Here is a 22,609-nt window from a genome sequence, read left to right as displayed (position 1 = left end):
TTTTGGCATTGTAGTACTCTTTTTGCTAGATGAAGTCTTAAAAGCCCACATAATAACTGGAAAACAGGTCCTTGATAAACAATTCATTTACAATTAAAACTAATACAGAATAGGTGAAATTTTGGCTGCCTTGAAGTCCATCAAACACTCATTGACTTCCATGGGGTCAGGATTCACCCATTATAGATAATATTATACAAAGGTAAATAAAACCTCTTGCATCAAGTCGTCGTCGTCGTCATCGTCATCATCACTACTCCCATAACCGCATTGGTCATTGGGGCACCATCACTGATGAGCAATCAGCCAATTGTCCCCACCCCGATGATTGTGTGTCAGTGCTTGAATCTCCGCAAAGTCCATTCCTGTCAACTCTTTTATGTTGTCAATCCATCTCTTCTTCTTCTGTCTATCTCTTCTTCTCTTCCCCTGTACTGTCCCTTGGAAGATGATCTTGGATAGGCCAGAACATCTTGTTACGTGGCCATATCACTTAAGCTTGCACTTCTTCACGGTCGTCAGGAGGTCTTCATATGACCCAGCACATTGCGTGGTGATGTTGCAGACCTCTTCATTAGTGACGTGGTCGAAGTAGGAGATGCCCAGGGTTTTACGGAAGTATCTCATCTCTATTACCTGTATTTTCCGTTCAAGTTTTGCCATAAGGGTCCATGTCTTGCACGCACACAGAAAAACTGAGATGACCAATGCGTGCAGCAGTTTGTTTGGATTCTAGGGAGATGTTCTTATTTCTCCAAATTGGCTTTAGCTTTGCCACTGCTACTGTTTGCGCAGTTCTTGCCAGAATTTGAATAGAGCGCTCCCTTTGTTATTTGTATTGTGATAGACCTACATTACACTTTGCACTTTACTGAGGTGTAACAACAGTCTGTCCCAAAGAGTTTACAGTCTTGAAGCAAAGAAACAGTTCTACGGATCATCCCAGTACTTCCATAATGTACCACAGGCAACAGGTGCACCCTTGGACTCTGTTTCTCCCAAGTCTTCATGAAATATTGCTCTCTGGACACAGATGAGTCTCTTAAAACGTCAGTGCCTAGCATGGGACTCGACCATGGGAGACAGGCTGGCATCCTTCACAATATATGAAGTAATTCAGTTTGTGCACCTCTTTAAGCTTACTGCTCCATGGTTCCTCCTTCCTGCTGCTCCCACAGGCAAAACGAAACTTCCTGAGACAGGAAGAATATATAAATACCATATTTTAGTCTTTCTTCCTCCTCACTGTTACTCTAATATATAACTAACGAACGGAGGCCCAGGTTTACTTTTTAACACAGGTTTCTGCTCTGAGATTAGGTGGACCATTAAGAATATGAAGGTGTCTCCTTGATAGCTACTGCAGGACATTTAGCAAATTGTATACTGTATTGTACCTGACCTTTTTATCTTGTGGCCATCCTTTTCTTCTCAAACTGCCCTCTGCATCAGTCTCCTTACACCCGTTACTCTGTCCTTTCCTCACCTCTCAGATTTCTCCTTCCATTTCTCACCATAGACTCATAGACTCATAGACTTTAAGGTCAGAAGGGACCATTATGATCATCAGGTCTGACCCCCTGCATGCTGCAGGCCACAAAACCGTCCCTACCCCCACCACTCATCTCTGTTCCCTTTACATCTACTTTTCCCTTCTGTTGCCAGCATTAATATACATTTACAAAGGGTGATAGGTGCCCTTAAAAATCCCTTAGTAGAATTTGTCCAGTTTAGCTAAGCAACAACTAAAAGGAGGGATAGGCAAGTCGAGATATCTGAAAGGTGTAATCACCAAGAGGAAGCAAAATTTCTTAAGGATATACAAAGATGTGTAGCTAAAAGTAATGGAAAGACATTTCAGTTGGTTTAAATGTTCAGGGAAAACTTCTAATAGTGAGATCTCAAGTCTATGAATGCCCCATCACTTGAGCCATTTGAAATTCTCCTGGATAAAACACTAAAGTACTATGGAAAGACCCCCAATAGGTCTTTTCCATCTATGATTTCTATGATACTTAGAGCTTGAAGATTGATGAGGAAATCTGGAAGGATAATGTAATAAATAGGGAATGACATTAAATATTAGCTGCTGATCTGCCAAATGCATTATGATGTATCGAAGTTATATGATGCGGATCCAAAAACACTAAGTGTGTATTGACTTGCATTCAAGTCCATATCAAGATTTGACTGTAGAGATAAACATTAACAGATGGTAAATTTTAACCAAAATGGTTAAAGTATGTATTATGCAGATATCTTAAATTAAAATACTCTTTTGTAATACATGACATATAATATTGTGATAATGATGTTTAAGTGCTTTACAAATGCTTAAGCCTGACTACACCCTTTTCAGATTGGTACACTGAGAGGTTAATTAACCCGTAGCCACACAGTGGATAAACTAGCTTTAACTACTTCAGTTTTAGCACTCTAAAATAATTTAATTGTACTGTTAAATGGTGTTTTGTCCTAATGGATATTTGTGTCCCTGGGGTGTAAATAGTTGACACTTACCTCAAGGAGCAAGGAGGAGTCAAAGAATGCAGGGAAACAATACTTAAATTACCAGGTTCTTCATGTAGTGTCACAAGCACAGGCAGATTCACACCTAACATGAAAAGATGTCCAAGCTAGCAGAAAGTGAAAATAAATGAAACACTTAGAATGTTTGACTACAAATCTCTCAGACGCTTGCAGCTTGTCTGTAGACAAGTTATTTATTGTACGTATAAAGCCTGCTGAAATTGAAGGTGAGAGCTAACAGGAGCCATTTTTACAACTAGATGTACACATTTAAGCAGGTTTAACATGAGTGAATGTATGCCACCTATTTTATCATTCCTCTTGAGACCCTTAGTAGTGACTTAAAACTTTCTACATTGCTTCTTCTGTTAAGGTTCCATTAAATTTTGATTCACATGCTTAATTTCAAGAGCATCAAGATAGGAAAATACACTATTTGAAAAACTCTTAAAGGATCTAAACTGACATGGCTCAAAATTATTATGCTATTCTGAATTTCCTTCAAAAATATGTTTCAAGAAACAATTATGTATTTTCCTCAACACTTGAGTTTGAAATCTGCTTCATGCCACCTTCTCTCTTGAGCCTCTCTTGTTCTGGTGGGAATATGAATTTGAATTCCTTATTTTTAAACTGTTTTATTAGCTAATAGATGCCAATTCTCTCTCATTTCTTTAATGAAAATGTTGTTTTCCAGACTTACGAAAAGCATATGACAGTTATTTCTTGCATATCCTAAGAGCATAGTGTGCTGAAAGTCTTTTGAATGTACTGTTGTTCTGATCAATTCTCTTCTCCTTAATGATTTAAAAAAAAATTGTTTTCTACTTCCTGAGAACCTTTTGAACTTAAAGGGGGTCTGTGTTCTCACCTTCTTCTAGATCTTTTAAGTTTTGATGTAATAGCTACCTCAGATAATCTGTCACACCCTACTGCAAGCAGACCGAAGATGCCTGGCAGGAGGCTGCCTACTCGTTTCAACGGCAATCATTCTGTGAGTACATTGACAGTATTATTCTGAAGATGAATTTAGGATATCTGCTTCCCACAAGAGAGAATTTTATTGGACAACATCACTCTAGAGAAGTCATTTCATTAGCAAATGCCTAAGAGAGTATTGATAGGAACATGTATCCACAAAAGGAAAAGTAAAGGTGAAAATGAGTATAACTGAATATAGCAGCATCACAACTGCAGTTAAAAAAATTAGATTTTCCTATCTATTCCATTGGGTTTTGACATTGTTTCCTATTTCCCTAACTACTCAAATAGTGCTCCAGTTGCATCAATAAAAGAAATTTCTCATTGTGAACTTTTTATATTTCAACTCCAACAGTGTCCTCTGTTTTACAAGAGTAAGAACCCATAGTCCCTGCCCAGGGAATTTACAGTTTAGCGTAGATTACTGTTCAGACATGCAAGATATCAAATGCCAGGATGAGTACATCTTGGAGATAGAATATTTATTTGTTTATCTTTATGCAGTTATGTCAATTGTACTGTAATAGAGTCAGGTGACATTGTGGGGTCCACACAGACCAGCAGTGGGTTCTGTTACAACCTGTCATGTAACTTTGGGGTCCTTTGTGCTGGTTCAATTCCCTGACACCAGTAGCCTGCCCACAAGCACAAGGTCTCACCCTGGCTCTCTCTAGTTTAGGTAATGTCAACAGCACTTCTAATCCCAGGTCTCCCTGAGTTCTTAATTACCAGACACACTCAGATTGTTCCCCTCTGACTCCTCGCCCCCGAAGGCGTGAAAGCAGCAACCGCCCTCCCTCCCCAGTTATCAGTGCACTTTGGCACACACGCTCCATACAGTTTGCACACCAGAGCCCTTGTTCAGATAAAAATAAAAAGTTTGTTTAATAGAAAAAGCACAGTCTCAGAGAAGAAATAATAAGGGAAAGCACACACAAAATAAATGGGGAGGGATAGCTCTGTGGTTTGAGCATTGGCCTGCTAAACCCAGGGTTGTGAGTTCAATCCTTGAGGGGGCCACTTAGGGATCTGGGGCAAAGTCAGTACTTGGTCCTGCTAGTGGAGGCAGGGGGCTGGACTCGATGACCTTTCAAGGTCCCTCCCAGTTCTAGGAGATATCTCCATTAATTTATTTAAATTTAAACCTAAAGACGCAACTTCAGGCTTTCCACTTTCATATTAGATAAACATCCTCTTCTAATAAGAGCTATCTCTTGCCTTAAAACAGCTTCTTACTATATCCCCTAGCTATGAGGGATCCAGAGTTCATGGACAGCCCCCACCTTGAGACTGTCCCCAAGTTCTGCATGCTCTTCATTTTTCAAAGACCGCGGTTTTCTTTTCAGTTTCAAGCTGTTCTCATTTTGTGTTGATGGTTCCTCATTGTTTTTTTCCTGGGCTTGGACAATGGCTATGTGCTTGAAGGCAGTCTCACCTGGGTGGAGAGGTAGTCTCAGCCTGCCTGATTGCTTCACTGCCCTGTTGTGAGGTGATACTGAAATGGCACCACAGTTACAATTAAAATTTTTATATATACAATCACATACTTTCATAACTATAACCTGTATGCATATCTCGTAATGACTATTAAGTTCATTACAGGCTTTCATAAAAGATCCTTACCCATTATATTTTTATAGCAAAATATTATAGTATGCTATCAGTTGGGTTAGCTGCTTATTTGGGTGGGGTCTCAACCTTTTTTTCCCTTGAGGTGTCCGATTGTCCAAGTCCTCAGTCTGTTACAACTCTTTTTAATCTGTTTGTATTGCTGTTGTGTCCAAAGACCCCAATCAACATCAGGGTCTCATTTTGCTAAGCATTGCAGAAACATACATAGTTCCTGCCCGAAGGAGCTGACAGCTAATTTAATAAACATTCCGGGGGCAGGGAGGGGAAAGAGTGTGAAAGACAGAAGAGGTTAACAATATTTTAAAAATCTAGTTAAGATCATCAGTGGTATTTCTGACAATATGCTTCAGTTACTGTCCTTACTTTACTCCCAGGGCTAGTCAATTATTTTTTATCAAGGTAAAGTCAAGGTCCAGACTCCAGAGAAAACAATAATAAAAAATAACAGTGGTAATAATAAGTAAATACAAAGATTTTTGGGTCCATTCAAAAGTGTCTGGGAGTCTGGATTTAGCCTGGGGTCCCCCTATTGACTGCCCTGTTTTACTCCATCCCACTTAGTAATTATATTGTAAGTTACTGTTTTAGCTATTCTGCACACATTCTATTTAGCATGCATGTTTTTATTTACTAGCCAACTCAAAATGAGAGTACAGAAAAAATTGTGAAGGAGCATAAAGAGGAGGACGAAAGTGCCAAACCAAAGCCATCTGAAGTTAAAAAGGTACGAAGCTGAAATGATCAGATACACATATCAAGCTACTAGCAGTGCCATTCATTTTGATTGTATGTGCACATGCTGATTAATGCAGCCATACAGATTGCATTGATACAGGAGTGACTAGTTTTATATTGGGTAGCACAGAACTATGCTTCTAGTTCCAGGAGTAAGTTGGATGTCTGCTCTGCCACCTAGCTCCTGGATAAAGAAAAGCAGGTTTGAGCAGAAGAGGCATGCAGAATGGCATAGCTTGACCTCAGTTACCACCCTGGAAGCTTGCTTAATAACTGATTTTAGGCAGCCCCATTACATTGCAGTTCTTGAAAGATAAGAGGGCTGGTGTCATCCTGGATTTTCTGGATAGTTGGTAAAAACTTCTGTGAATTTTACTTCCAAAGTAAATCTGATGGCAGGAGGCCAGGATTGCCAACGAGCAGTTACAGAAAGGTGGGGGAGCGTTGAGAGTGGGCAACCCAATGTGAAGAGGGAGGCGAACTCCTCCCCTCACTCCAGGGACAACTTCTATGATTCCTAACAGAGTCCCACCTCTCTCTTGGGACACCATTATGAAAAGCGCTTTCTGCAAAGGAGGACTCCTAATCTTAAGTGGGCTGCTCCTCGTGGGTAAAACTGCCTCAGTTACTAAGGTTCTGGTACATTGTTCTCCTACTGTGCCTGCCTGAACTCCTTCTTCCTCCTTGCCTGGACAGCTGTAACCTCAGACCGATGGGTCCTCAGCACAGTGAAACAGGTTATACCCTACAGTTCCTTTCTACTCCCCCTTCCCACTCACCTTCCCCATCCCTCTTCAGGGACCCCTCTCATGAGTCTCCTGGCACAGGAGGTAAAGGCGTTACTACAGCTGGGTGTGGTGGAAGAAGTTCCCCTCGAGTACAGGAATGGGGTTCTAGTCACAGTACTTCTTAATCCCAAAGGCCAAGGGTGGTCTATGGTCCATCCTGAACTTGCAAGACCTCAACAAGTACCTAAAGAAGTTAAAGTTCTGCATGGTTTCCCTGGCTTCCATTATCCCCTCACTGGATCCGGGAGACTGGTATGCCACCCTCGATTTGAAGGACGCATACTTCCACATAGTGATCTTTCAAGGGCACAGACGCTTCCTCCTGTTTACGGTGGGGCCCCACCACTACCAGTTTGCGGTCCTCCCTTTCAACCTGACAACAGCACTGAGAGTGTTTACCAAGTGCATGTCGGTTGTAGCGTCTTACCTCAGGCACTAGGGTATTCAGATCTACCCGTACCTCGATGGCTGGCTCATCAAGGGCAGTTCCAGGTCTCAAGTCCAAAGGGATGTCGCGGTGCTTCAGACCACGTGCCGCTCTCTGGGCCTACTGGTAAATGACAAAAAGTCGATGTTAGTGTAGAGGATAGTGTAGGAATGATGAATGAAATTGTTTTTAATTGTTCACTTCATTAATGTAACTTCATAAGTAAAGTTTTATGAATGAAACAATATTCATTAATAAAACCGGTTACCCCAATAACTGGCTAATTAACAATTAAGATGCTTGTTAAGAGCCATAGCTGTTCAGTCAGCTGCCTTTGTAAGTTTCACTATCAATCCAGTTCCTGCTTAAATCACTGAGACTTGCACTGTTTCAGTATTGTAACTTCTGTTCACCATTTATTACACTTGCCTACAGTGTAACTTCTGTTCACTGTTTGCCATCCATTATACTTGTCTATATTGTAACTTCTGTTCACTGTTTGCCATATTGTAATTCAAACCCCATTTTACAACACTTACTCCATTTTGTAAGGGCTTGCTGCAACCTTCATTTTTGCAAACCCTGCTGTAATCTTATTAGTTTAGTTTAGATGTGTGAATGAGGTATGTATGGATGATGGAATCAACCTCCAGTCCCAGCCTGTCCTGATTAAATAGAGTTCAAACACCAACGGCTGAAGATGCAGACAAGAGCCCTAACAAAGTAAGAAGAATCCACCCTAAAAAGAAAAGGTACAATAGAAGGAAGATCAAAGCCCGGTCCCAGGCTGAAAGTCATGTCTGCAATTGACGGGTGATCAATCACCAAACCTGAAGGCAGCGTGACACAGCAAGACCTATAGACTCTGGATTCAAACTAAAGCCTACAAAAAGGATGGGTGAAATGGAAAACTTTGGAGGAGGGTAACATTCTGCTGCCAACATGGAAGGGCATCGGTGCATGCCCAACAGAAACCCAGCTCGTCCTTGTGCCCGGCTTTCCTGGCCAGTTACCGCCACAAGCTACGAACCCAAGCTGCAAACTCAAGCCACAGACTCAAGCAGGACTGGTAACTATGCAGCAGCTGCAGAACATCTGATGAATGTGTGTGTGTAGGTATTAGGTATAATGTGTGTGTATAAGGATTAAGATATTAGTTATTGGTCATAAATCAAATTGTTATAATAAATGTGGCATCTTTATCTTGTCCCCTTTAATAAGATCCTGCTAGTTTTTATTGGTATAACAATAGAGTCCATCAGAGTGGTCTTTGACTCGACCTGTGCCAGGGTGTTCCTGCCACTGGAAAGGCTCCACATGTTAATGAACCGCAACACGGAAGTCTCCGCGTTCCCTCTGACTACAGCCAGGGTCTGTCTGCGCCTCTTGGGTCGCATGGCAGCACACGCTTACGTGGTCCACTGTGGCAGGCTCCGAATGCGGCCCCTGCAGCAATGGCTGGGGTTGGTCTATTCCTAGTCCAGAACCCCCCGGAAAAGATCATTACCATTCCCCCGGTGATACTTATCTCGCTGTGATGGTGGATCGACCGCACGACAGTCCTGGAGGACGTTCCATTTGACAACCCCCCCTCACTCCATCGAATTGGTGTCAGATGTCTCGGCCCTCGCTGGGATGCCCACTGTCTACATCAACAGGTAAGAGGGGAGCGCGCTTGTCGACTCTCCGTCAAGAGGAACTCCATCTGTGGGACTTCTGCATCAGCCACAAAATGCACCTGGAAGCTTGTCACCTTCCTGGTGTCAAGAATATGCTGGTGGACCAGCTCAGCAGGGACTTCTCTTCTCACCACAAGTGATCGCTCCATCCAGAGGTAGCCTGCTTGATCTTCCAAAGGTGGGGAACCTGTTTGCTACAAGACAGAACAGGAAAATCCACCGGTTTTGCCCTTGGCAAGGTCTGAGCAAGGACTCCCTCTCCGATGCCTTCCTCCTGTCATGGCCAAGGAACCTGATGTACACATTCCCTCCGATTCCACTCATCGGCAGGGTCCTGGCAAAGATCAGGAGAGACAAAGCGCAGGTTGTCGTGACCGCCCTGGCGTGGCCTCGCCAAAATTGGTTAGGCATGCTCATGAGCTTGTCAGCGGCCCCTGCCCAACCACCCGGACCTGCCGTCACAGGACCACGGTCGGCTCCTACACCCCAACCTAGAGTCCCTCCACCTCTTGGCATGGATGCTGCGTGGCTGAACCCAGAGGAACGGACCTGTTTGGAAGGAGTCCAACAGGTCCTCCTTGGGAGTAGGAAGCCCTCAACCAGACTGACTTACCGGGCCAATTGGACGAGGTTTTCCCACTGAGCGTCCGAGCACGACATCTCTCCCTCACGTTCTTCCATACAGGCTGTCCTGGAGTACCTGCTCCATTTGAGGAACCAGGGCCTGGTACACTTCCATTAGAGTACATCTAACCGCCATCTCCGTTTTCATCCGCCGATCCAAGGACAGACGGTATTTTCCCATGACATTACAGTCAGATTCTTGAGAGGGCTCGAGAGACTCTTCCTGCAGGTACGGACTCCTGACCCACAGTGGGATCTTAACTTGGTCTTTTCTAGTCTCACCAGCTCACCCTTTGAGCCGCTGGGTTCTTGCTCCCTTTCACACCTGTCATGGAAGGTCGCTTTCCTGGTGGTGGTGACGTCGGCAAGACAGGTCTCTGAAATTAAAGCCTTGACCTCAGAACCAATATGTGGCAAGCCATGGCCAAGTTCGAAGGGTCACTCCCCAAGGCTTCCAAGAAGGAGTTTTGAGCGATCCTTGATGAGGGCACGACCGCGGCCAGGGTGGACCTCCAGGCAGCGGCAGATGCTGCGGACACTGCTGCCCACACCATGACTTCCACTATCTCCATGCGGCGAGCCTCTTGGCTGTTCCTCTCTGGGTTGTCCACCAAGTTCTCAGCAGTCAATGCAGGAACCTGCCCTTCGATGGCTGGGCCCTATTTGCAGAGCAAACAGACAGCAAGTTGCATGGCCTCAACGACTCCCACACCACCCTAAAAATCCTGGGTCACTATGTCCCAGCCCCGGTGCATAAGCAGTTCAAACTGCAGCAGCCGCAGGGCCAGGGGAGCCAGCCTTGGCAGGACCAGCCCCATAAACAAGCCAAGGGCTACAAGCGCTACCCGCCTCCACCCTCTGCCCAGTCGGGCTTGACCCCTAATAAGCAGGGGGCCAAACTCGACGAGAGCACAGGCGTCTTTAGCGGCCTTCCTGGCGCACATCCCTATCCAGGTCATCTGTAGAGCCGCAACGTGGTCCTCTGTTCACACATTTACCACTCATTATGCTATCGCTCAGCAGGCCAGAGACGACGCTGTGTTGCAATCTACATGTCTGTGAACTCCTACCCACTCCGGGGTACTGTTTTGGAGTCACCCAATATGGAATGGACATGAGAAGCACTCGGAGAAGAAAAGACAGTTACCTTTTCCGTAACTGGTGTTCTTCGAGATGTGTTGCTCATGTCAATTTCATAACCGCCCTCCTTTCCCCACTGTAAGAGTTTCCGGCAAGAAGGAACTGAGGATGGGGGGAGCCAGCGGCACACCTTATACTGCCCTATGCGGGCACCACTCCAGAGGGCCCCAGAGCCAGTCCCCTATGGATACTGCTGAGGGAAAAACTTCCAGCACCGGTGCATGTGGCGAGCATGCTCACCTAATATGGAATGGACATGAGCAACATATCTTAAAGAACACCAGTTACAGAAAAGGTAACAGTCTTTTCTCAAGGTAGTAGTTCCAGCTAATGGGAGACACGCCAGACAGGTTCTTTGGCCTTATACATCCATTACTGTCAGAACATTATCTGGCACAAATATGTACTGCCTTGTAAAATGGAGTGTGCTTCCTGTCATGTCTTCTGTAAAAGATTGAAATGCCCGGAGTACATAAATGTGCTGTGTACACTACAAAAACCAGTGTTACAAGTTGGATAGTTCTGTGTATCATTTTTATAGTGTAATACATTGGGTTGAAACAATACTTGTAAGAAAAACACATGATTTGTGTGGTGTGTTCTCCCCAATTTATAGTGAATTCATTGTTACCTTTTTATTGATTTCTTTTAGTCACCTGTGTTCACTTCAACACCTCTATCTTCATCTCCAAGACCAAATTCTATTCTACTCAGTTCTGCTCCTGGAGAAATCACAGTTAAAGACCAAACAGAAGGGGGCGGAAATTCTGTGGACGATCTCAGGATTCAGATTAATGAGTTGTTGAGTATTGTAGAAGCACTGAAAAAAGATCATAGGTAAATATTATTTAATTCCTCTTACCCCTCAATTGAATATATTTAACAAATTCTGTTCTAAATATTATTGTATACTGGAAAATTTCTTTTCAAAGGTAAGCTTTCCATATTGATCACTCTGCATTAGGCACCTTGCTTTAGAAGTTCACCCAACAGGTTTATATAATGAATATATATTAATTTTTGTTCAAAAATACAGTAACTCCTTACTTAAAGTTGTTTTGTTGTTACGTTGCTGATCAATTAGGGAACATGCTCGTTTAAAGTTGTGCAATGCTCCCTTCTAACGTCATTTAGCAGCCGCCTTCTTTGTCCACTGCTTGCAGGAAGAGCAGCCCATTGCAGCTAGCTGGTGAGGGCTTGTAACCAGGGTGGACCGGTAGCCCACCTATCAGCTCCCTCTATCAGCTTCCCGCTCCCCTAAGTTCCCTGTGCTGCAGCCGCCTGGCAGGCTATCAATCGGCAATTCAGCTGTCCCTCCCCCACTGTCATGTGCTGCTCCTGCCCTCTGCCTTGTAACGGCTCCCAGAGACTCCTGCTTGCTGTGCAGGGGGGAAAGGGGGGAGGCTAATATCAGGGTGTCCCCCTCCCCCCTGCTCCTGCACCCCGCTTACCCCTTCTCCATATAGAGCAGGGAGGGGACACCGACAGAGAGAGAGAGAGCGCTTGGAGCAGCAGCTGCTGTCTCAACTTCCTGATCCACTTTAAAAGACAATGCACATAAGAGTGGGTCAGCTTACTTAAAGGGGCAGTGTGCCTCTCTCTCTCTTCTCCCCCCCCCCCCCCCCACAAGGTGTGTGTCTGTCTCTGTCTGCTATGCTGTCTCCCCTCCCTCCTGTTCATGCTGCCTTGATGAGAGGCTACATTAACAACAATGTGTTAACCCTTGAGAGCTCAGCCAAATGCTAGTTCATCATTTAGCAGCGAGGCATTCCCTGGGAAATATCCCTCTCTCTTCCACCCTCTAACTTCACCACCTCAACCAAGCTTCACAATCATCATAGCTGTGAACAGTATTAAATTGTTTGTTTAAAACGTATATGTGTGTATATCTATATAATATATAGTTTTTTTGTCTGGTGAAAAAAATTTCCCTGGAACCTAAACACCCCCCCCCCCATTTACATTAATTCTTATGGGGAAATTGGATTCGCTTAACTTTATTTTGCTTAAAGTTGCATTTTTCAGGAACATAACTACAATGTTAAGCGAGGAGTTACTGTATTGCTGAGGTTGCATTCTTCCTCCTTTTGTGTTTTTCTACTTTTTTATCACCCTTAGCAATGTTCTGTAAATGGTTACTCTTCAAGCAAAAATAAAAATTCTTGTAACAAAGAGGTAGCGATCAGCAATGCTCTTTCAAAATTCAGCTCAAGATGTATGTAAATAAGACCAACCCTCTAAAGGGTCTGTCCTGTCCCAATATTTTACATAAATTGTTTTATAAGAGTAATATTGCATGGAAAATATTCCTAAGGAATATTTAAATATGTGTGGCATATATGTGATACAGTGTTACCAAGAACCTTTATGTGAATTAATTCCCCTATCAGTGGCAATTTTAGTTCTCAACACCATAAGATAGAAGACCATGTTTTTTTTTATTTTCAGTTGCAATAATATTTTAATTTTGTTTATAATTTATAGCAAAGAACTGGAAAAACTAAAAAAAGATTTGGAGGAAGAGAAAATGATGCGAAGTCTCCTAGAGGTAATTTTAGCTATGAGGATAGTGTATAGATATGTGTATACGGTACTCTGATGATACCAGAGGGCTAATGAAAACCTTTAACAGTCTTGTTTGATCTCTGTATCATTAGTACGAATCTGAATGATTGCCTAGTAAAGTGGAAGCTGGTATGGGAAATTATATTTTATATATGAAAGACTCAAAGCTAGAAAAACCTATTCTCCAAATGCAAAGTAGAGGTTAGCCACATGTGTAGGTCTGGAGTAGAGTTCAATAATATCCACAATACACTGTGTACCTGCTCTGTCCTAGAGCTTCTCAAGTAGGCAATTTTAAGAGGCCTCAGTTATTCTGCCACGAAACATTTTTAAAGCAGTGTTGAAAATCATGGATCTGAGAACTGAACATAGGGAGAAGTCAAGTTTTTATAGATCTGGTTTTAAAAAAAAACGGGGTGGGGGTGGAGACAAGACTCATGAAAATTTTGTCAAAAATTTGATTTTTTTAACTCAAAATTTCAAGTCATAAATCAACTGTAATTTTTAAATATTCTGGAGGCCAGTAAGTAAGAATAACTCAAACAGAATAATAAGGTTTTAGTGTCATGTAGGTACATATACTGTACAGTAAGCTTTGCAAACTTGTTTTTTCTCTCTTCAAGCTGTGTTGAAAAAACAGTCTGTTTTACAGGGAGTAATTCTGAGTACATATCACTTATGAATACTGCATGTATGGAATAGTTGATATGGGTTCATCCTAGGTGAACATTTATACACAATCTTATTTTTAGACAGATACAAAAGGGACCCTATTTGAAAGTATCCTTCAACTCAGCAAAAGGTGCAATTTCACAAATTTGAAAAGACCATGAACCATATTCTGTTCTAATAGAATCTAACCTCCATAGTAATCAGTGGAGTTCTTTCAGAATTGCAGTGGTGTAACTAGGACTAATATATTTCACATTATCATTTAGTATGGTAGGCTTGGTGTGAAATTTTGTACATGATCCATTTTAGGAAGAAAGTCTGAGATGATGCACCAACCCATACAATCATATAATGCAGGAGAAGTCATTAAACAGTTGAATTCAGAGAACAAACTTGTTCTGTGGTACACTTTAATCAGAACCAACTAATTCAATAAAATTTACCATACAAATAGACAATATGTATTTTAAAATGTATCTCGTAAGCCATGGCTACTTAGTTGTATGTTGTTGTTAAATTGTTAAATGCATTTTTAATAATGAAAGTTGCTTAGCATGAATCGCAAAGAAAAATTGATGTAAAGATTAAGATTTTGGTAAAAATCATGTAAATTAAAGATACTGATATTGGGTAGTTCATTATTCTCATAATGTCTTTCTTTTCCAGGCTGAAATAGAAAAGTTGAAGAAAGCAGTCATGTCTACATGAGTCAGCCACAGACAGTGTCCTTAACTTGCCAGGAATTCAAACACATAATACAAATAGAACTGACTTTTTTTTTTTAGTTCAGTAAAATGAAAGCTGGTGTTCCATGGGCTTAGAGGGGGGGAAAAAAGAGTAAAGAGGAATATAGTCTTGTATTCAGAGAGAGAAGAAAAAAAAATTGATGTAATTTTTTTTGCCAATATAAAAGAGGCCTTATTTCTTACTGTGCTGGAATTGCAGACCTTTATTTTCCGGTTTGCTTGAAAATACTACTGAATCTGTATAAAAAGAAGAGGGAGTTCTTAATAGATTTTTATTGAATACTTGTAGTGTAATTTTTAAAGAGATCTATACTATAAATAGGGTGATATATCTTTACAAGTAATCTGTAAAATAGTCAATTGGGAAGGACGGAGTAACCTAATAGTAATTGTAGTCTACTTTTCCCAGACACACAAAAGGGAATATATGATATTTGTATATTATTTTTTAATTTTAGCATTCTTTCCCAGGATTACACTGTTGTGCCTGTCTGCAGTGAGAGTATTCGTAATATGCTGTTTTTTATAATTTGGGTGATGAGACAAGAATTTGGTGGTCCTATGTGGCAGATTAATCGCCTGTGCATAGTAGTAATTGGTGATCTAATCAAAATAGTTTATTAAACAGCAAACATTTTGTCACTTGCACTATAGGATTTATAAAAGGGATTTATGATTGAACCATAAAACTATAGTAGGACAAAGTTAATTCTTAAAACCACAAAAAAAGGAAAAAGAAATCCAGAGTTAAGGCTAAATCCTGTTGTGCCTAGGTATCGTAGCACATACGACATGCAAAATCAGCCTTAACTCTAGTTTTGTTTGCTTTTCTGAATTTAAATCTAGCTCATCAGGCTTCAGTGGTTTGTTTCTTTTTTGCAGTAATAGTAGTATTAAAAAAGAACTTTTTAAAAGCTTCCTTCATATGAATTGCAACTTTCAGAGTCTTCAGTCAGCCATATGCATATACACATACACGTTCATATAATCTTTAAAATTGGGTAGTATTACTCAATGGACACGGATGGCTCCAAACAAATCACTTTGGGCTCTTATGTAAATATTGAGACTTTTTTCAAAGCGTATTACTTATGCCATAAACCATAAGCTCTCAGTATGTTATGTAAATCCAAATGTAATCACATTTTAAAGAAATATATATTTTCACATGATAGATTGGAACAGCTTCTGATGAATCATTGTGCTGATCTGACACAATGTCTTTCATGTATTCCCCATGGAAAAAAGTTGAAAACTTGCAGGTCACATTGTACCTAACCCTCTCCTTTCCCTGCCCTTCCCCCTCCCCCCCCCCCCCCCCCCCGGGAGCAATGCAAATATCCAAGTAATAAATACTGAAAAACTATTCCCCGCTCTCTTCCTCCCCCTTAATTCATATTTTATTAATGCTATCCACAGTTGATACAAATCTACAATATTTCAGCTTTTTAATAGAAGCCCTAATTAAAACGCATTGCTTCAATTAAGCAACAACCTCCTCATCTCTGACCTAGCGGAATATAGCATGCCCCCTAGTTTGACAAGCTCACCAATAAATAGTCTTGGCTTTTAAAACACCATTTAGATTTCTATTCATGTGAGTACAGTAGGGGTAGTAATGTAGATTCATGAAGTAAAGTGAAAGTTTTTAATAAATCATGAGAACACTTTTCCATACGTGGTGCACAAGCAGTGGCAAACATCTAAAGAGTGAATTGCATGATGTTGGTCTGCAGTTGCTGATTGCCTTTTTCATGAAATCTGAATAGTAAATACATTATACAAATTTTAGGTTATATTTGTGAGAAACATTGCTAACCAGCTGGTTCAATATTAACTCTTAATTGCCTTGACGCATCACAAATGAAGACTTAAGCCACAACTTTATATCCAGGAATAATGGGGAGCAGTAGTGCATCTCAGACACTAAACCTTGCATTTAGCACTCTTTTACCTCTTTACTTACTAAGTTTGATAATGCAAAGCAAGAAATGAGCCTAGTGAAATAGAAGATTCTCTATTTTATAGCTCTTCACTGTGACCAGAGCATAAAACAAGTCCTATGATAGGTTGCTCTGATGATTATCATGTCTGCACTTAAGCTTGTAGCAGACGAGCGGAACAAGACAATCAGTTAAATCAAAAATTGAAAGGTGTTATAAGAAGTTAATGGCCTTTTTCGCTGTAGCAATAAATGAGCAAGTGCAATGACTTGATTTAATAAAAATCTCTTTTAAAAGTTGCTGCTATGAGTATTTTTAGCCATAAAGAAGTCGGCCTAATACATGTCTGTCTTACCTATGATTAGTGTTGTGTAATACAATGGAGGTGGGAAGGGTAATGTTTATACAGACATTCCACAAAATACAAGTTCTTTAAAGCATAATGCTTCATTGACTTGTTTACAGGTGCTGTGAAAATCATGCATGCTATCAAAACTCCAGCAAATAAAAAAAAACCAAACTACGGTTGGTATGTTTGCTTTTTTGTTGTTCAAGGAAGTTTTGAATTTTGTCGAAAACACAAGCTTGGAAAAGAGACATCAAATAAGGAAATTACCTTCTGAATCCTTCTGTTTGCTTTTTTTTTGCAACGGTGTTACACTGTTAACTCTCATTTAGCTTGTGATCCACTATGATCCCAGATCTCTTTCTGCAGTACTCATTTCTAGGCAGTCATTTCCAATTTTATATGCGTGCAACAGATTGTTCCTTCCTAAGTGAAGTACTTTGCTTTTATCCTTAGTGAATTTCAGACCATTTCTCCAGTTTGTCCAGATCATTTTGAATTTTAATCCTAGCTTCCAAAGCACTTGCAACCCCTCCCAGCTTGGTATCATTCGCAAACTTTAGAAGTGCACTCTCTATGCCATTATCTAAATCATTGATGAAGATATTGAACCGAAATGGATCCAGAACTTATCCCTGCGGGACCCCACTCGATATGCCCTTTCAGCTTGACTGTGAACCACTGATGATTACTCTCTGGAAACGGTTTTCCAACCAGTTATGCACCCACCTTTATTAGCTCCATCTAGGTTGTATTTCCCTAGATACGGCTATCTAGTGTATCTTTCTTGCATTTAGGAACTGAACATTTTCAGCTTTTGATTTTCTGCCAAAAAAAAGTTGATTTTTTTTCCCCCATGGTGGTAAAATAAACACTTTCCGACCGGCTCTAGAACCCATGTAGATGCCGTTGCCAACTGTGAATCCCACCGGAGAGGCACTTGTTAAGGGGGTATAATTCCCAGCTTCTTCTCTGCAAGACAAAGCTGTCATCTTCCTCATGGAGGAGTTACTAGGAAACACCATGTTCAGTTTCCACCCCTGAATCTGGGTGATTACTACATAGGAAAGACTGATTCCCGTTACTTCCAAGTGTTCTTACAATGTTGTTGGATTGGACTGTTTCCATGGTGGATCAGATAACAGAATTTGAGTAGTACATTTCAGAGGTAGGCAGAGCATTATCTGTATAAATGTAAGATAAGATGGCCCCATCCCAAATTTCACCACACCGGGAGAAAATAACTGCAGGATGGAGTTAATTCAGTGACTAAATATGAACCAAATAAAAAGCAACTAATGGTGCAACAAAGTAAGTTTGATGAATGTCATTCTCTCCTTCACTGTAAGATTTAAATAGAATTCCCAGACAAGAATAGTCTTAAAATGTTAAGGTTGAAAGTGCGTAGGAATAACTTAAAATTAAAAAAGATACATAGCGGCCTGAAGAGCTCTTTAGGAAAATCATTACCACATATTGTCCAAACCAGTTGATTTTGTGGGAGGTAGAAACTGACGGAATAGCAGTGATACCTATTGTACCTGATCACATAAAGCCTGCATACACTCCATTCTGCCTTATCTGGGTTTTTTTTATCCATCATCCTGATTTTAAGGCTAATGAACATCTGTTTTCTAAGGAAGAAAATCTATCTAAATCAGTTGACCTCTGAAACACTTTTCTTGCTTAGAATTCATATTCTAGGTGTGTGGAAGAAAGTGAGAAATCATCCTTCCGCGTTTAAATAGTGCCTTTTCGGCTGTAGATCGCAAGGCTTTTAACAAAGGGTGAATAAGCTTGATTACCTCTTATTTACAGATGGAGAAAGAGAGAAATGTGTGACTTGTCCTAGGTCCAGGGTAGGCAACCTATGGCACGTGTGCCGAAGGCGGCACACGAGCTGATTTTCAGTGGCACTCACACTGCCCGAGTCCTGGTTACCGGTCCGGGGGGCTCTGCATTTTAATTTAATTTTAAATTAAGCCCCTTAAACATTTTAAAAACCTTATTTACTTTACATACAACAATAGTTTAGTTATATATTATAGACTTATAGAAAGAGACCTTCTAAAAACGTTAAAATGTATTACTGGCACACGAAACCTTAAATTAGAGTGAATAAATGAAGACTCGGCACACCACTTCTGAAAGGTTGCTGACCCATTATTGGGATTAGAACCTAGGCCTCCTGAATGTAAAATGCATGCCCAGTCCATAAACGCAGTGCCTCTCATAAAGTCTCTTTCTATTCAGCTTCTTTTATGTTCAGCAGCAGTCAAAAAAAACAAACAAACAAAAAAACACGCTAGGAGCCATTAGAAAAGGGCTAGATAATAAAATATCATAATGACACTATATATCCATGGTACGCCCACATCTTGAATACTGTGCGCAGTTCTGGTTGCCCCATCTCAAAAAAGTAGTATTAGAATTGGGAAAGATACAGAAAAGGACAACAAAAATGATTCGGGGTATGGAACAGCTTCCATATGAGGAGAGATTAAAAAGACTGGGACTTTACATCTTGGAAATGAGATTACTAAAGCGGGGGGGGATATGATAAGGGTCTATAAACTGATGAATGTGAAGAAAGTGAATGAGGGAGTGTTTACTCCTCATAACACAAGAACCAGGGGTCACCCAGTGAAATTAATAGGCAGCAGGTTTACAATGAAAGGAGGTAATTCTACACACAAAGTGTTAGGGGAGACATTGTACTTCTGGGGGAATTGTGTGTCAAAAATTCAAAATTCTGCATATTTTGTCAAAATAATGCAATATAATCACACCAGTTTCAATTGTTTTGGTAATTTATTTAAACTACAATAGAGAAAAAAGTCACAACAACTATTTAGCATTTCCTAAACACATGACAGTTGAGTTACAAACACTTGATAACTAATACCCTGCATTCCAATTATAATCCTGGATTTTCATTTAAATTTCATTACAGAACACCAAATAGGAGAAAAAGAAAGTCGAATGTAATTTTAAATTGCTCAGATCTTCACACATAACAGTCATACAGTTTTGCTAATCGTTGTGCTGGACCTGGCTGGGTACTTTGGGAAGTGCTTGGTTCTGATTGTCCTGACATTTTATTGACTGCTTGGTAAATGTTTCATTTGCCTTCAAAGCCTTTTTCTTTTTTTTTTTTAAATGGGTAAGTAAAATAAATCCTGAGCTGTAATCTAGCTCCATTCTGCTACTTTGGCACAGGAAAAAAGTGTGAAAGTGCATAGATCTTCCTAGCTGAGGATTCCCTTACTGTCATTGATAAGAATTCCATGTCTACACTGGCAAGTTTCTGTGCAGTAAAGCAGCTTTCTGCATTGTAACTCCCACGGTGTACACACTGCCAAGACACTTAGTGCGCAGTTACAGCACTGTAAAAAAAACCACCCCAACGAGAGGCAAACAGCTTTCTGCACCAGGGCTACAGCGCCGCGGTGCCAGTGTAAACACCCTGGTTGATTACAGCGCTGCGATTAGCCTCTGGGAGCTGTCCCACAATGACTGTTCTCACCTCTCTGATCAATAGTTTGATCTCTACTGCTCTGCCCTCAGATGACCAACCATCATCCCCACCCTGTAAATTCCTGTGGAATTTTGAAAGTCCCCTTCCTGTTTGTTTGGTGATGCATGCAGTGGTCTCAGCACATCTTTCCAGGTAACCATGCCTGCTCCATGCACAAGGCGATCCCCTGCTTGGATCAAAGCCAAGCTGCTAGACCTCATCAGCGTTTGGGGAGAGGAGGCTCTCCAGTCCCAGTTGCACTCCAGCCGTAGGAATTATGATACCTATGGACAGATTTCACATTGCATGACAGAAAGGGGCCATGACCGGGAAACACTGCAGTGCAAGGTCAAAGTGAAGGAGCTGCGGACCACCTACCACAAGGTGTTGGAGGCAAACCACTGCTCTCGTGCTGCGCCCATGAGCTGCCGGTTCTACAAAGAGCTGGACGTGATTCTCAGTGGTGACCCCCACCTCCACTGCAAAGGCCACGGTGGATACTTCTGTGGCTCACGTGCCAGTCAAGAGTGGACTGAGTCAGGAGGAGGAAATCTTGGATGGGGAGGGGGCCCAGAGGACGACTCAGAGGCCAGAGATGAATGCAGCCAGGAGCTCTTTTCTACCCTGGAGGAGGCTAGCCAGGCACAGCTGTCAGATCATGGCGAAGCGCAAACAGAAGAGGAGGCCCCTGGTAAGTGGATCTGATTCTGGGAATCGCTGAAGCGAATTGTTGGGGACGGGAGGGTTGCAGAAAGCTGGCTTGTTTCTGTATGATGCACGTACGACTACATGCCTAGTCTGAGCGGCGGAACAGGCTGTTGATTGGCTCCCTCACTTCATGGGAATCTCCCTCAGAGATCTCCAGCAAACTCTCCTGGAGATACTGGGCAATCCACGGCCGCAAGTTCTTTGGCAGAGCTGCTTTGTTTGTTGCCCAATTAAAGGTAACTTTCCCGCACCACTCTGCCAGCACTGGGGGGGGGGGGAGGGGGAGACCATTGCTGCACACAGGTGAGCTGCACAAGGGCCAGGGTGGAAGCCGCAGTCTTGGAGAAGATCCTCCCTTGATTCCCTGCTCGCCCTCAGCAGCGAGATATCTTCCATAATGAACACAGCCTGTGGGAAATGTAGGGACAGGAATTATCAGGCCCCCCTACCATGCTGGCTCCCCCCCAAGAGCCATGTGCCCAGTGTACAGCAGGGTCCGGGAAGAGTGATTTACCCTGCCCCTGTGGCTACTCACCATTTTGGGGGTCTTGTGGCTCATGTGCTTGCCTGGGGTCAGCCAGTTAGTGACAGGTGTGTGAGTACTGGCTACGTTTTAAATCACTGAGTCAGTGTTCTGTGTGTTGCAAACAATACTGCTTCTGTAAAACGTTGCGTTTTGGCTTCACAGAGATGACCTTGGGAGTCCAGCCTCCCTCTTTGTTATCGCCGGCTGAATGGCTGCGCAGAATTAGAAAGCACAAAGGACTGTGAAGTCATGATGCACGCCGCGGCCAAAAAACAAGAATTGAAGGAGTGGTGGGACAGCAAGAGGAGGGACGGAAAAGAGAATGCGGCGTGCCAGAATGAAGCCACGGAGCGGCTCTTAAACATTATGGAGCACCAGGCGGACGTGCTCCAGGTGCTACTAGCACTGCAATCTGAGCAGCTCCATGCCTGCCCTCCCGTGCAGCCGCTGTCGCAAAACTCTTTCCCATTCACCCCCCAGATACCACCAGCACACTCTTATCAACCTCCTGGCTCCAGTCTTTACCTGTGGCATTCCACTCCTGCCCTGTCACAGTCCAGCCCTACGGACTCTCAGTACCCACTGCATTCAACACCCATCCCTCTGCAGTTTAGCCCTGCTGAAGTACAGTACCTGCTGCACTGTACTCCAAAGGACAAGGTTACATATGATACCTGGACATACACAAATCTTTAACCATCCTGGGACCCCACCTCCTCCTGGGATGCTCACTTCCCCCATCCCCCGTAGTGCTGATGTGTTTTTCTGTTTGTCTCTCTCCTCTGGTGGTGTTTTTTTTTTTAAATAAAATAATAGTTTTGGTTTGAAAGCAATCTTTATTCCATTAATTGAAAGCAAACAGAGCCCTGCAAAGCAACAGACAACTTTCTTAAACCTTCCTAGTGTATCGTCCGCACCAATCACAATCACCACCTAGCATTACAAGCACTGCACTCTTGAGCATAGCAACAAATATTAGTGGCTTTCAGCTTCAAATTGCTGCCTCAAGGTATCCCTCATCCTTATAGCCCCACGCTGCGCCCATCTGATA

General features: G+C 42.1%; 2 protein-coding genes across 3 annotated transcripts in view; both read left to right on the top strand.

Annotated features, from left to right (window-relative positions):
- CD2AP (CD2 associated protein) overlaps positions 1-16,760 on the top strand; it is a 135,330-nt gene extending 118,570 nt beyond the window's left edge. For both annotated transcript variants that reach the window (XM_054022390.1, XM_054022391.1), the window contains 5 exons: positions 3,411-3,523; positions 5,777-5,866; positions 11,188-11,372; positions 13,020-13,083; positions 14,439-16,760. In XM_054022390.1, the coding sequence (XP_053878365.1) occupies positions 3,411-3,523; positions 5,777-5,866; positions 11,188-11,372; positions 13,020-13,083; positions 14,439-14,480 (494 nt within the window). In that variant the 3' untranslated portion in view covers positions 14,481-16,760. The remainder of the gene's footprint in view (positions 1-3,410; positions 3,524-5,776; positions 5,867-11,187; positions 11,373-13,019; positions 13,084-14,438) is intronic.
- A 3,522-nt stretch (positions 16,761-20,282) lies between these two features.
- On the top strand, positions 20,283-22,343 carry LOC128834768 (uncharacterized). The gene is made up of 2 exons (XM_054023845.1): positions 20,283-21,015; positions 21,721-22,343. The coding sequence occupies exons 1-2, from the start codon at positions 20,484-20,486 to the stop codon at positions 21,801-21,803; spliced, it is 615 nt and encodes a 204-aa protein (XP_053879820.1). The 5' UTR covers positions 20,283-20,483; the 3' UTR covers positions 21,804-22,343.
- The last annotated feature ends 266 nt before the right edge of the window (positions 22,344-22,609 follow it).

The sequence above is a fragment of the Malaclemys terrapin genome, chromosome 3 (assembly GCF_027887155.1).
Source record: "Malaclemys terrapin pileata isolate rMalTer1 chromosome 3, rMalTer1.hap1, whole genome shotgun sequence".
Classification (NCBI taxonomy): Eukaryota; Metazoa; Chordata; order Testudines; family Emydidae; genus Malaclemys; species Malaclemys terrapin.
Note: the sequence above shows the minus strand (reverse complement) of the source record. Positions and strands in the feature narration are given on the sequence as shown.

What these genes read in the sequence shown, in the direction of transcription:
- LOC128834768 (XM_054023845.1), top strand. Translation starts at nt 20,484, where the DNA reads ATGCCTGCTCCATGCACAAGGCGATCCCCTGCTTGGATCAAAGCCAAG. An exon ending in AACAGAAGAGGAGGCCCCTG is followed by an intron (nt 21,016 to 21,720) that starts GTAAGTGGATCT and finishes TTGGCTTCACAG; the next exon opens with AGATGACCTTGGGAGTCCAG.